At 32.0% G+C, this 15,712-nt stretch overlaps 1 protein-coding gene across 1 annotated transcript; it reads left to right on the top strand.

Annotated features, from left to right (window-relative positions):
* Positions 1-8,781: 8,781 nt before the first annotated feature.
* Positions 8,782-15,712, top strand: LOC139494854 (suppressor of tumorigenicity 14 protein-like). Its single transcript, XM_071283015.1, has 5 exons — positions 8,782-8,889; positions 10,129-10,203; positions 11,263-11,373; positions 13,605-13,754; positions 15,298-15,712. The coding sequence occupies exons 2-5, from the start codon at positions 10,152-10,154 to the stop codon at positions 15,480-15,482; spliced, it is 498 nt and encodes a 165-aa protein (XP_071139116.1). The 5' UTR covers positions 8,782-8,889; positions 10,129-10,151; the 3' UTR covers positions 15,483-15,712.

Raw genomic sequence — 15,712 nt, 5'->3', positions numbered from 1 at the left:
CTTTTTGTCTCTTCAACTTTGGTATTGTTTGGCTTTATTAATATTTTGATATGAGCGTCACTATTGAGTCGTATGTAGACGAAAAGCGCGTCTGGCGTACTAAATTATAATCATGTAACCTTTGATAACTATTTGCATTTTCATATTAAGTAACAACTTTCATAATATTAGGGAGATTATGGGATCAGGAGTGTATCTGCGTCATTTAAGCGGCCCATGTATGTTTTGACTATATATTTCTTTCTACTGAGGCTGTGTATGCGTATATTTTTTAATGTGATCAACGTGAACGGTTTTTTTTATAATTCTAGAAATAGCATATAAAAAAAAGTATAGCTTTGATGTTGTTTTATTGAAAAAGCTCGATTTACAGAAGTATTTGTAAACTATGAGTATCATGCGTTTCTTGTTTTTGAATATTTGAATATTGATCGTTTTCAACAAAATTTGAATATCGAACCGACTAATGGCAGCCGGTTGGAGATTGAATATTGAATAACGAAACGGCTGCTTACTTCACATTTATATCATAATTGTGGTTAATTAAACAAGTTGCTTCATAGATTTTTTTTATTCGATTTGATGTTAATGGTATGCTCACCAATTGTTAAAAATTATCATACACAACTTTTACCATGTTCTATCCAAAAAAGGAAGCTGTTATTCAAAGGTTTGAAAAATCAAGGTGTTGCAGTACTTTTTTCATGTGTATAGATTACAACTGATATGTTTATTTTATATATAAATCTCGCAATTTTTATAAGAACTAAAGCAAGCAACAATATTTCAAACAATCCTAATCAAGTAGTAAACGTTTATTGTCAAAATTTTAACGGAGCTATGAAAACGGTCATACCAGAGGAGGTTTAGCTTGTTATATATAAAACCAGGTTTGTCACACAATTTTTTTTTCCAATAATGATTGTTTGGAATATAAATGTCGGTTTCTACTCGTTTCGTTGGTCTGTATCATTTGATTGTGTCAGTTTTTATGAGTTCGTTGTTTTTCTTATACTTGTTTATACCATATGCAAAAGTGTGTCTCTCATAAATAATGCATTTCTTGAACAATTGAATTTTGTTTTCTTTCAGTAAATTTATTTAGATATATTCCTCTTTTGTTTATCTCATTTAATACTATACAGATCAAAAGTATGGACTATGCATGTTAGATAAAAGAAAGCTATGAACTTGATATAGTTACCTAGAACAACTTATGTCTTTGATATAATTTCCTAGAACAACTTATGTCTATCAAATATAAATCCCAATATCGAAGGTTTCACGAATGTAACTATTATAGAAAAATATGGTAGTGCCTGAAATTGAATACTAAGGAGGTCCACAATAACCGGTAAGGGTAGTATAGAATATAGGTATAAGTTTAAACACTTAGATGTTAAGGCTATATAAATGTTGAAAATATGTCGCACAACTCAATGTTTTACCTTAGAATAAAATAATAGTGCATATCTACTTTCCGTTCTGGGATACAAATTTTCAAGAAACTTCATTGTAAAAGTGGAATAGTTTTAGCCGTTAAGGGAGTTCCTTTGGGAAATTGCATTGTCTATATTTACAGAATGACAACCTGAAAGCAAACAAGGAATATTGTGTATACTGGGAAATACTAGTTATGAATAACAATGAAAATAATAGGGACTAGGACGTGTCGGTGTCGTTGAATAAGTGTGCACTTCATTCAAAACTGATTGTGCCCTTATAATAGCAGACTTGTTTTTGTACTGTTACGAATTACAGTTTATGACTAAACTCAGTAAAGACCCGTCGAAATTGCATTTAATTGATAAATTCAACAATACTTACCGTTATCTTGATGATACTTTTCGTTAAATAATCAAGAATTTTCTCAATATACTGCTGAAATTTACCCCAAGGAACTTACTTTAAATAAATCAAATTTATTCGGTAATAACTGTCCTTTCCTGGATTTAGATATTTCGGTTTTAAACGGGAAACTCCACACTAAAATTTACGACAAAAGAGACGATTTTCGTTCCCTATTGTTAATTTTCCATTTTTAGATGGTGATGTTCCTTTGGCACCATCTTACGGTGTTTATATTTCACAACTTGTTCGCTATGTCCGTGTCTGTTGTGACGTTTTTGATTTTAACGAACGCAACCTATGTATTACTGGTAAATCATTAAACCAGGGATATCGTAACCATAAATTACTTAAAACATTTACTAAATTTTTCCATAGATATAAAGATTTAGCTTTGAAGTTTGGTTGTACCTGTAGAAAACTTATTTCAAACGGGATAGCACATCCTTATTTTTACGGAAATGTTGTTAACCGTGCCCGGAAATTTAGAAATGATCCATGTAAACTTGTCGCTCCTTTGAACAAACTTATTCTGAAAGGTTACCTATTCAACACTGTAATAAGATCATTGAATATTGTTTTGTTTGGTATAAACATTGATTTTGTTATTAGTAGATTAAAAGCTAACTAAATAGTACTAGTATGTTATATACATAAACATATTCATGGATCTACAATCTGTCGATACCTGTAACTTGGCATTGCATAAGGTCATGATTTTCTCTGGCTGTTTATGACGTCTTTACACTAAATCCTTTGGATGTTGGATGTGTACGGATTGGTTGTTTAGTCTAGATGCATGATTTTTTTATTAGTTGTTGGTGGCTTTGAACTAGCTGTAAGATAACTGCGAGTACTCTCAGGTCTGTTAGTTGTGTCTTTTTGTGTCGGGATGTATAAGTTCCCGACCACGTCCACTTGTATTTTTGTTCATCTGATGAGTTAAGCCTTTTTCAACTGATTTTTATAGTTTGTTCTTATGTTGTACTGTTATACCACTGTCCAAGGTTAGGGGGAGGGTTGAGATCCCGCTAACATGTTTAACCCCGCCACATTATTTATGTATGTGCCTGCCCCAAGTCAGGAGCCTGTAATTCAGTGGTTGTCGTTTGTTTATGTGTTACATATTTGTTTTTCGTTCATTTTGTTACATAAATGAGGCCGTTAGTTTTCTAGGTTGAATTGTTTGCATTGTCTTATCGGGGCCTTTTATAGCTGACTATGCGGTATGGGCTTTGCTCATTGTTGAAGGCCGTACAATGACCTATTGTTGTTAATGTTTGTGTGTCATTTTGGTCTTTTGTGGATAGTTGTCTCATTGGCAATCATACCACATCTTCTTTTTTATATTGATACATTTGGTATAATGATGTTTACATTGTGTGGCAGTTTATCACAATTGATAGTTATATCACTAGTCGATATTCTAGTGTTTACCAAACATCAAAGAGAGGAATGTCCAGAGCTAAAATATAAAATTTCCAGATCATATTTGTAAATAGGTTTGAAATAATGTTAATGATTATTTAGCTAACCATTTGTTTAATATGGAAAACACTGAAAAGGTTTTTATTTTATTACATATCATGTATTTGTTGTTCTATTGTCGGGACAGGAAATACATTTTACTTCCCATAATTAACTTTTCCATCTAAATACCAACAAATACCAAAACTATTTCTTGAAATCGATATTCACCGTGTATAACTTTTATGTTTTAGAACAGATACACACATAAGTACAGCTCGTCAATGACATTTTGTGAATGGAACGTCCATTTGTATCTGTCGAAAAACCAATTAAAACCATCGACAATTGCTCGTTTGTTTGGCCTTCTATCAATTGATGACTTCCGAAAACCGGTGTACTACTGTTGCCTTTTTTTTCTTTTTTTAATACTACATGTTTAATACTTGATGGTTATACCAATGTTACCAAAAATGCATTGTGAATATATAGCTTAAGGTGATGAACTACGTTTAAAATAATTAAACTAGAAATTGTTCTTCTGCAAGTGAATATTAATAAATCTGTTATCCTATTTCGGCTTGAAAAAAGATCTCTATCAAATGTATCTAACTGTTTAAAAATTAAGTTTTGATACGACCCCTATAAAACAGACCAACATTTATTTTTGTCCGTATTGGAACGTATTGAATTTTTCTTCAACCAATCAAAGTTGTATATATATACATGTTTATGTGCACATGCATAAGGTCGATTTCTATCCAACGTAGCTCATTTATTTATGCATGGGACCGTTCCTTTACCTCTAATGGTTTAATTTACAAATTGTGACTTGGATAGAGAGTTGTCTCATAGGCCCTCATACCACATCTTCCTATATCTATGTACTTGTGCATATCGTCGATCGATTGTACATTTTCAATTTTTTATTGGTTAATTTTAGTATTTACTGTTACATGTCAATCACAGGGCAACTCGAAAGATTTCAATTATATAATGTTTATCATCATCACAATTTTTAATGGCACCACATGGTTAAACAAGAAGACCTCGAAACAGTCAAAAATTAGAGCAGCTAATATCTTTAAGACATTTTTTAAAAATCGTTTGTTTTCTGTGGTAGTTTTCAAACATACTGTAAATATATAATGCTTTTTTTTATTTATCATGTTTATATAATTCAGATTTCAAAAATAATTTTATGTCAGCAAAATGATATCATTTACTTATAAAGTACAAATTCATGTAATATTTACATGTTGTTTACGAAGGGCAACCCTGAACTATATCTATGTTTGCTTAATATATATTATGAAATGGAAAATATTATATTACTTAAGATTCATATGTCATTTTCAGTTCGATATGTATCTAAATTGCTGATTTAAATCTGTTTCATACATTTATTATTATAAACCCTATCATATTATTATACACGTATAGAGCTGCTAAATTCATGCTACACTACACATTTCATAACCAACAAATATTAAAATAATTATTTGAACACCTGGCGTAAAAAGTGTAAACACATAATTTTCATTTAAAAAAATCACAAATTTGCATCATGCATTAAAAATTTTATTAACTCTAAGTATATTACGAAAGATGTTTGCGACTGATTATAGTGCATTAACATACAATCCTTGATCTACATTTAATAAAGTAAGTTACTAAGTCAAATTTTGTAAAGCATTCATGATTGATACGTTAGACCAAGACTTACGTGAGCATATGACGGTTAGGAGGATTTTTTGGCCCCATTTATGGGTATTATGTTTTCTGGTATGTGCGTCCGTCCGTTCCTTAGTTCGGTCGTTCGTCCGTCCGTTCGTCCGTCTATTCCGCTGCAGGTTGAAGTTTTTTGGTCAAGGTAGTTTTTGTAAAGTTGAAGTCCAATCAATTTGAAACTTGGTACACGTGTTCCTTATGATATGATTGGAGATTTTACCCAATTTCATGGTCCCCTGAACATAGAAAATTATATTGCGGATCCGTGTACTATGGACACATTCTTGGTTAATTGTATTTCCTCCAAAACCCTTTTGTTGTGTGTTCCCCGTATGCAAGGCTAGTAATAAGCTGTGATGTGATGTATATATATATATTGTAGAAACAATTATGATTTGCTACCACTGTTTTCATATAAATGCAGATTTGAAAACTTTTTTCAGTAAATAGCAAAAAGTTAGAGAAGTGCTCTGTAAAGTGAATACCTACATCAAATGTATCTCCTTTTCTTAGCTATGATTTGTATTGACTATTCATGGAATCAATTATGCCTTGGTAACACAACAGGTATCATGTGTACAGAGAAAATGGCGTGGAGACTCAAACTGTGTTGAAAGTGATAAGATTCGTATGCAAAGTGCAAACATAATAATAAAGTTAAACATGAATTTAACCAACAAAAATAACTTACGACTTTATTGTGGTGCTAGGGACAGACGATGTGGGATGTTGTCCAACATAAATATCCTTGGGGAAAGAGTTAGGACTGACTATAATGCATATTGTACGTTGCCCGACTTTTTGTACTCAATCTTCGGTATTAAGTTCATTTTGTTTTATTGTAGTCATGTTTTTGTACCATATTTGACAAGTCAATAGCACTAACACAGCTCCATGCAAATTTATTCCGCGATTCCTGCAGCAGAATATGTCGACTAAGTTATATAGGTTAAATTACTTGAAAAAATAGGAAAATCGAATTTTCCAACAAGAAGTTTGAATGAAACTGTTGTGTTTTGTGAGTGAATTTTTTTTTTTTGTCGTTCATTTTAGCCATAGCGTCATTAATTTATTTTTGATTGATGAATTTGAATGTCCTTTAGTTATCTTTTGCCTCTCTAAGTTACTCGTAGAAAGTAAAAACACAAAAATACTGAACTCCGAGGAAAATTCAAAAACGAAAGTCCAAAATCAAAAGGCAAAATCAAAAGTCCAAACATATCAAACGAATGGATAACAACTGTCATATTCCTGACTTGGTACAGGCATTTTCTAATGTAGAAAATGGTGGATTTAGGTTAATGTTGATGGTTATGTGATGCTAACTGTATATGGGGTGGGTTGTTTTTTTATCTTATCTCGATATATTGCTGGCTCGTTTACTTATTTACAACATCTTATTTCATTTATATGAAATCTGAATTACAAAGTCTTCGTGTCAACTGCATGTGATCAATGGGAGATAGTTGTCAAATTAAAAGTCCATCATGTATGTCAATATTGAACTAGAATTTTGAAATTAAGGAGTTCAAGTTTCAATAAATTGTGAACCGAAACACCTGAACGGTAAAAGTCAGAATCGTTATTATTAAACTTGACTTTCATATTGTTGTCAGTAAAAACATATTAATATTTTAAAAGCTTTGGTTAAACGGTTCATGGGTAAATGCACGAACAACATATGCCTGCCGCACGCCCGATAGCCCGCCGTACATCCTCAAATCAATTTTCGAAGTAAATCAGGTTAAAAATGGAAAGTTGGGCTGATGAATGTTTTTACCTTTCATTCTCGCTACATTGAAGACCCATTGGTTGCCTTCGGCTGTTGTTTGCTCTATGGTCGGGTGATTGTCGCTTTGACATATTCACCATTTCCTTTCTCAATTTTATTTTACCTTTCATAAACATTTCAATTAGTCAAATTATAAAATTCTAAAACTTTAAAAGAAAATAAAATAACTGAACGGAAAATATAAAAATCCATAATCTGATATCGTGATAGACACAAGTCTTCCCCTAATAATGCACTTTTCAATATGAATAATTCTAACGAGCGTTATCATCAAACCATGTAAAATAAATACAATATAAATGAGATGAAATTGTTAAAAAAACAGTGATCACAAACTATGTTAAAAATCATTTATAAATATAAAGTATAATTAACTGTAAAATGTTCTGAAAAAAATCTTGGTTCAACAACCTTGCTTTAAAACAATCTAATGTGTTCACGAACGGAGGTTGTAAATATGTCGATACTTTACTCATCCCATGGCTTCAGTTGTGTATCAAAATTTGGTTCGTTTTGCAAATCTCCAGTAAAACAGTAAAACCCTAGGTAAAGTGTAAGATCTTTTAATAATCACACACTTCAGAAAAAAAAAACGATAAATCCAGTGCATAATGTTTACAAGATGAATATCACGCTCCTGGCATGTTCAATAACACTTGCAACACTCGTTGGTGGGATAGGGTTGAGATACTTGCTATTGAATAAGAGGGGCGATAGATCATGCAGAGGGACATTCAAACTCATAAATCAAAATTAAACTGACAACGCCAAAGCTAAAACAGAAAAAGACAAACAGACAAATAACAGAACACAAAACACAACAATGAAAACTTAAAACTACGCGTTACGAACCCCATAAAAACTGGGGAGATATTAAGTGCTACGGAAGAGTAAGCAGATCCTGCTGAACAATGGCCTCTGTATTGAGACAAAAAGTACATTAAACATGCACCCAAACCTAACATATTATAATTTCTCCGTGGCACAAAAAAGGACCCATATCAATATTTTTGTATTATATTGCTATATATTTTTGTATTATATTGCTATAAATGTTAAATGGAGAAGACTTCATAATAGATATAGGAAGATGTGGTGTGAGTGCCAATGAGACAACTCTCCATACAAATAACAATTTAAAAAGTAAACCATTATAGGTTAAAGTACGGCCTTCAACACGGAGCCTTGGCTCACACCGAACAACAAGCTATAAAGGGCCCCAAAATTACTAGTGTAAAACCATTCAAACGGGAAACCCAACGGTCTAATCTATATAAACAAAACGAGAAACGAGAAACACGTATATATTACATAAACAAACGACAACTACTGTACATCAGATTCCTGACTTAGGACAGGTGCAAACATTTGCAGCGGGATTAAACGTTTTAATGGATCCAAACCTTCTCCCTTTTTCTGAAACAATAGCATAACATCACAACAAAGAAAAACATACGATAAAATATCAATTGGCAGACTTAAGTCTGTTTGACTTGTGTCTTATCCAATTTGTACTTTAACAAATAAAATATGTTTAAACTAAACCAATATTAATATGCAACCCTGGGTTTGCGTTTGCAATATCAGCCTTCATTATCATGAATACAGGTAAACCAACGACAATTTAGATGATCAAACCGAGGATGTGTCGCCCATCTTCATCTTAATGCTTTTTAAATGGAAACTTTCCTAAAACTTTGAATTTTCAATCTCTTTATTTGATATGTATTGCTGATAGGTTCCGTATATTACATGTTGTCTGATTATAGACAACATCAAATGTTTAAGTAGGACACCATTGCTCAAATATAAGTCAAATTAAAACGTACTTTTATTGACATGTGTGCACTCTAGTTTATTTTTCTGAAAACAAATTAATCAAAAAAAAAAAAGGCAAAATGTACATTCAGCAGTTTTTGATTACTTTATACAATTTGTCACTGCGACTTAAATGTGTCCAATCAATTCAAAGCACGCCTGACTTTGATTCATTTAAAATAACAGGCTGTGGTAGTTGAGCATCAGTCTGGTTAACATTGTAGACAAGACATGTAAGTATTTGATTAATAATAAGTGAGACTTATCATTGTATTAGCACTAATTGTAAGTACTGGATGAAGACCATTTTAATGTGTTGATGTATTGATTTTATTTACAGTGTTATGTTGTCGTAAGTAATTGAATTAATCTCGTCCTGTATCGTACGTTATTATTTGTAAATGAAATAAATGTAGATATGTATGTTTATATCACATGATGTATTCAGTGCTGACTGATAGTTCGAGAGTCTTTGAATGGTTGCAGATGGGCGTCCACTTAGTGTCTTAGGAAATTGTTAAATTTTGAAATTTGACCCCACTTTAAAAAACCAGTTAGGTTTTTAAATGTTTATTGTTAAAGTGGGATATGTGGTCACCTGGTTATACAAGGTTGGAAAAATAATATCCATGCGGCGAAACCTTGATGGGGTTTCCCAAGCTGAGCAATATTCCAAGACGTTTGTTATACTGGGCAATATAGGGTAATTATACGTTTGATTTAAGATATAGATCAGTTCTTGTGAATAGTGATACGTGTGGGGAATTTCGTTACTCGTAATATAAGATGACTATATTACATATAGGAATTTCACTTTCTTTAATTTTTCATGAATCTGACCTGAAATGCACTAGAATTTCACGTCAAACAAACTTAAACAAGAATCTCACGTGAATTAATTTTTTTTAACATCAGATGTACTTGAATTTAACCTCTGATAAAGTTAAACGTGGACCAAACATAAAATGATTTTTCGTAAAAATCAGATTTTGTTTGATGCAAAATAACGTTTTTTTAAATAAAATAGAAATCGTGATATAGGTGGATAATTGATAGATCTGTCAGCAAAACATATTCACTTTTTATCATGTTCGATTAGAGTTGCTTTACCCTCTCTTTTCTTCTCAAATTGATACACTTTATAAATCAGTTGAAAATTTACATGTATCTAGTATGCTAGTGTTATATTTATTTTTGTAAAAACTTAATTCACTTAAAAGATTTCTGCCAATATTTCGTTTGGCTAAATGACGCAGATTATTATCCGCTTGAAACCAAGTAAAACCCGGGTTTTTCAGTATTACCCACTAAGCTGACTTCATTCTGTACATTTGTAAAGTATCTGTTTAGGAAGAAGTCAGGAATTTAACAGTCGTAAGGCATAGCAATAACAGATGTATATGTATGAAGATAGTATATGTTATATAGGTATATCCATTTGTTTTTTGTCTTTTTGATATTTTACTTTTTAGTGTCCCGTATTGCGAAAACAACTATGAACTTTAAGGTAGCTCTAGCATTAGGACTGTTTTTCGGCACAGCTTTGTGTAAGTAAATTAATTAACCTCGTAAAAGTATGTTAACTACAAAAATATATCTTATTATGTCAATAGATGAAAGTAATTGTGCTTCAAAAAGTAGTGAAATGCTGGTAGTCTATCATGTTTATGTATAGGTACTAAGTTAAAAAAAACATTCGTAGTTTGTGAGAAATGGAAAAGAACTCTTAAGAAACATTTGTTTTACATAAGATTGGAAAGTCTTGAAATTGCTGGATACATATAACAGTGCACGTTGGTGTCTGTTTCTTCTGACAGGATATTGTTCTGTGTCCCGTTCTAAGTGAATTAACACTATATCTGTGTATATCTCGATTTCTAGTGTCTGTTGTTATTATAGTATCAATAAATAGAGAATTTTTTTTCCATTTTAAAGAATTCATTATACAAAAACATTTATTAAACTATATTACGTTATATTTTGTTTTTCATTACAAATGTGTATTCAAATGTAATTTTTACTTAACATTGTTGTAATAACTTATAATTACCATCAATTCCACGAAATACATATTCCACCTAAGTCGTTCACTGGAATGAAGCGCGATATAAGATATATGCCTTCACAAAATGCATATGTTGAGCATGTTGCGATAGAATATGACCTAAAAGAAAATAAAATATACATTCATTTTGATAATTTCGCTTGTCAAATTTTACTAAAAAATATGTTGTATTACATTTTAATCTTCTGTTTCTGTTGTGTCGTAGTTCTCTAATATTTGACGCGTTTCCGACAGTTTTTGTTTGTAAACCGATTTTTTTTTCTCTCAATCGATTAATGAATTTTGAACAGCCTTATACTACAGTTCCCTTGATTATATAGACCATGCAAATTCAGTATTTATCAGTCTCCCTAACATGGCACTTAAATCTGTACAATTCATATCACTAGATCAAATGATTTATTTTAACCAACAATTTTGTAAACAAAATCACAGAACTATATTTTATCCAATAAATGATTATTTTTGTGCAAGCATTTGTGTGCCCATGTGGTGTAAAGCAATCATCAATCCATCATTCAATTGGGTTTTTTTTTGTCAGGTTGTCCTGACAATAAGTATGAATGTTTAGACGGAAAGTGTATCCAAACCAGATTTGTGTGTGATAGCTGGGTTGATTGCAGTAAAGGTGAAGACGACATGGGATGTCTTGGTAATAAAACTAACAAGAAACACCATAGATTAAAGATCACTGATAAAATAGTGTATCAATTCATCTATTACATGTTCTACTGTTAAGATTATGTATCATTATACCCCCGCTTTGAAAAAGGGGGGCATACTGTTTTACCTCTGTCTGTCCTTCCGTCAGTCCGTCAGTCCATCAGTCCATCAGTCCATCAGTCCGTCAGTCCGTCAATCTGTCAGTCAGTCCGTCCGTCCCATGAATATTTTTCGTCACATTTTTCTCAGGAACTACACTACCAGGATTTCTGAAATTTGGTTTCAGTCTTGATATAAGTCAGCTATACTGTGTGATGCGTTTTCAGATTCATCACTCGACAACTTCCTGTTGACCGAACACTTGTATCATTTTTACACCTGATAGCCAAGTTGAAAATTTTTCGTCACATTTTTCTCTGGAACTGCACTACCAGGATTTCTGATATTTGGTTTCAGACTTGATATAAGTCAGCTATACCGTGTGATGCGTTTTCAGATTCATCACTCGACAACTTCCTGTTTACCGAACACTTACCATTTTATTTCGTCGCATTTTTCTCAGGAACTATAATTCCAGGATTTCTGAAATTTGGTTTCAGGATTTATATAAGTCAGCTATACCGTGTGATGCGTTTTCAGATTCATCACTCGACAACTTCCTGTTGACCGAACACTACTATCATTTTACACATGATGGCCAAGTTGAAAATTTTCGTCGCATTTTTCTCAGGAACTACAATGCCAGGATTTCTGAAATTTGGTTTCAAGGTTTATATAAGTCAGCTATACTGTGTGATGCGTTTTCAGATTCATCACTCGGCAACTTCCTGTTTACCGAACACTTACATATTTTTACACTATTAACATTATCCACTTGCGGCGGGGGTATCATCAGTGAGCAGTAGCTCACAGTTACACTTGTTTAACTAACGAAGTTTATCTGCAACATATAAGAAACAAAACTGTTTTACTTTAGTTTAGTCGAATAGTACAAAAACAAATTGTTTGAAGTCGTTAATGTTCACAGGTTGTGCAAGTGTTTACAGATCTTATACAGTATGACGTTATGTGTTTTACAACCATATTTTCCAACTAGAAATTGACAATGAGGGTTGGTTGAAAACAAAACTTTACAACAAAAGAGATGATTTCAGCTTTCCAATTGTGAACTTTCCTATTATAAGTAGCAATTTTCCAGCAGCATCTGCATACGAGGTATATATCTCCCAATTGATACGATTTTCCCGTGCTGCTAGTATTTCCTATGATGATTTTCTTGATAGATGGTTGCTGCTCACGAGGAGGCTGTTAAACCAAGTTCCAAATGGTGAAGTTGAAATCATCCCCTCGTAAATTTTACGGACGCCATCATGAGTTGGTTAACCGTTATGAAATAACCGTTTCACTACAATCTCTTTCCCTTTCATAAATGTGACCTACCGAATTAGACTATTTAACGGATTTTTTATAACATGATCAACACGGCTGGTGCCACATGTGGAGCAGGATCTGCCTACCCTTACGGAGCACCTGAGATCACCCCTAGATTTTGGTGGGGTTCGTGTTGCTTACTCTTTAGTTTTATATGTTGTGTCAGGTGAACTATTGATTGTCTGTTTGTCTTTTTCATTTTTAGTTATGGCGTTGTCAATTTATTTTCGATTTATAAGTTTGACTGTCCCTCTGGTACCTTTCGTACCTCTTTTCCAACATGGTCTCTTGACTATCAAAAGAACATTCGAAATCGGAATTTTAAAATATACTGAAGCACTATCTACAATGACAAAAATAAAATTAAATCAAAATTTACTGCCATCTCAAACCAGAGAGTGTGCCTTGTTATCTTTGAGGGTATGTATATATTGAATAATCCATTAGGTAACATTATTTCTGTTTGATTCCATTGTAAATTGAACATGTCATTTATTATTTATACATGCAATGCCACAGAATAAAGATCAGTGTTAAAATAACATACTAAACAATATGTTGCATGTCCTTCTGCTAAATTTAGGTCTCAAATCACTGAAGAAATTTTCATTTTGCAACATGTTGTGAATAATGGCTTTTCTATTGAATTACAACTCAATGTAAAATATCAGCAAAGTTATAAACCCTTTATTAATATACTGTATATGTTCACATCTGACATTTAGGAGGCTGCAAAAGCGAATCGAATTTTACAAATATAACAACTACAAATTTTGATAACATCTACAGGTTGTGCACGTGATAAGTTTGCCTGCCATAATAACGGTTTCTGTATTCCCTGGTATAAGGTATGCGATGGTACGGATGACTGTGGTGATAGTACGGACGAACGCGGTTGCCACAATATATGTTGGAACATCGAAAACTATCAGATCACTGGTAAGTTAATGCATTTTCCTGATGACAAAGGATTTTGAACTTGATGTTTGCTGCTTTGCTGCAAAGTAACAAGCTTTTTGAAATTGAAAGTATAAGAAAAATGAATTTATAAAGCGGCACATTATGAAAGGTCATTGTGTTTGTCTTCAAGGTATGAGCAATCGACAAACTGGCGGGAAGAAATTATCTGTAGATTTTCCATACAGTTGACATTGGCACCTTTTTGTCTTTTAAAAACTATTGAAAAAATACACCAATTTTAATAAATTGGCTTTTAAACAATAAGTAGTAAAATTATAAAAATGAAAAGTAGGGGTTTGCGGACCAAATTTTAATGGCAATACATGGTTAAACCTAAAGGTTTCCAAATATCTAGTAAAAATTCAAAAACAAGAAGAGCTAACTTCCTTAAAGGTGTCTGCAATTCGTAAAGAAACTTAAAACAATGATGTGTTCATAATGTGGAAAATAAATGGTTCGATGTGGTACCCAACACATTCACTAAAATTAATTGGGCTCGTTTAATTTTTTTATAAAATTTTGACAAAGTGTCTACTTCGACCCTGTGACAAAAATATAAAAATTTGTAAAAATTTCAACCAACCATTTTATCAGAAAAATTACACTGGTTTTATACCAGTTTGACAAACACTAATTTTGATCATTGAGAATCTTAATATTCCCCTAAGATCACAACGTAATTAAAACATTTAGCTGATTTTACAGAGTCATCTCCCTGTAGTATTAGGTACCACCTTAATTGATATTTTATAGCCCTGAACATAACATATAACCTAATAATAATTATACAATTTTAGAAGAAAAATAATAATTAAGATACGATTTCATTAATGTCTTTTTTGTAGTCTTATACTTAGTGTATCAATTTTCCTATGTGGCAAAAGGAATACAATTCACTAAAAGAAAAATTCATGTGACGTTTAATTTGCCACTAAAAAAATAAAAAAAACGGGACAATCTTCATGAGATTCTATAGACGTGCGTACAACAGTATTTACATGTTTTACATAAGTAAATTTTGTTATTGACCGTTTCTTGAAGTTCCTTCTACAAGAACAAATGTTTTGTAAATAGAACAATGAATTGGTGAATAGTTGAAACAGTTATACATTTATGTCCTTTTATCGAATAGATTGAATAAATTGCATGATATAAAATTCTAGCTTAAAGAAAGTACATTTTGTATGGACTAAATCATAATTATACGGTTGTTAAAACACTACCGGTCGTCTTAATAACATTGGTTAAGTTACAAGTTGATAATTTTCACAACGACAATATGATGTCATGGATTTCCGGTAAATTATCCTTACAATCCATAGTTTATGTAAGAATAGAAAATAAACCTATCAATTATTGTATTGTTTTTCTAATTGTTATGTTTCCAGCTAGTTTTACCTTAAGTTTTAGCTGTTAGAAAGTGTGGCACCGCTCTCCAGCTTCCTATTCAATACTATCATACACAAACTGTTTTTAACTCTTTCTGGAATTCACATAATATTGTATTTGTTTTTATATACAGCTCAAAGCAACAGTTGGAGTAATACAATATTTAGTGATGACAAACCAGTATCTAAGAGTCTCAACAAAGAAGGTAAAGTTAGAGCTGCCAGAACAAATATGTACCAAAAGAAAAACGAGGCAGAGAAAATAGCTAATAAACTTGAAAAGCTCAGGTTGCTCGGGAGAGGAAAAGACGAAAAATAAAAATAAAAACGTATGGAAGACTATGCCTGCAAACATTTTGAATGAATTGTCCATGGACTATGATGTGAATTAACTTTTAAAACAACCATTTGTAACATTAATATTATTTGATGTTATATCAACAAAAATGTATGTACTTTCACCTCTAGATTTCATAGTAGTATAATAGTTTAAGATATACTATCAACCAACTTTTTAGCAAATTATCAATTTTCCAATTAAAATAATTC

Source organism: Mytilus edulis, chromosome 11 (genome assembly GCF_963676685.1).
Source record: "Mytilus edulis chromosome 11, xbMytEdul2.2, whole genome shotgun sequence".
Lineage (NCBI taxonomy): Eukaryota > Metazoa > Mollusca > Bivalvia > Mytilida > Mytilidae > Mytilus > Mytilus edulis.
Note: the sequence above shows the minus strand (reverse complement) of the source record. Positions and strands in the feature narration are given on the sequence as shown.

What these genes read in the sequence shown, in the direction of transcription:
- LOC139494854 (XM_071283015.1), top strand. Translation starts at nt 10,152, where the DNA reads ATGAACTTTAAGGTAGCTCTAGCATTAGGACTGTTTTTCGGCACAGCT. An exon ending in AGACGACATGGGATGTCTTG is followed by an intron (nt 11,374 to 13,604) that starts GTAATAAAACTA and finishes TAACATCTACAG; the next exon opens with GTTGTGCACGTGATAAGTTT. An exon ending in CGAAAACTATCAGATCACTG is followed by an intron (nt 13,755 to 15,297) that starts GTAAGTTAATGC and finishes TTTTATATACAG; the next exon opens with CTCAAAGCAACAGTTGGAGT.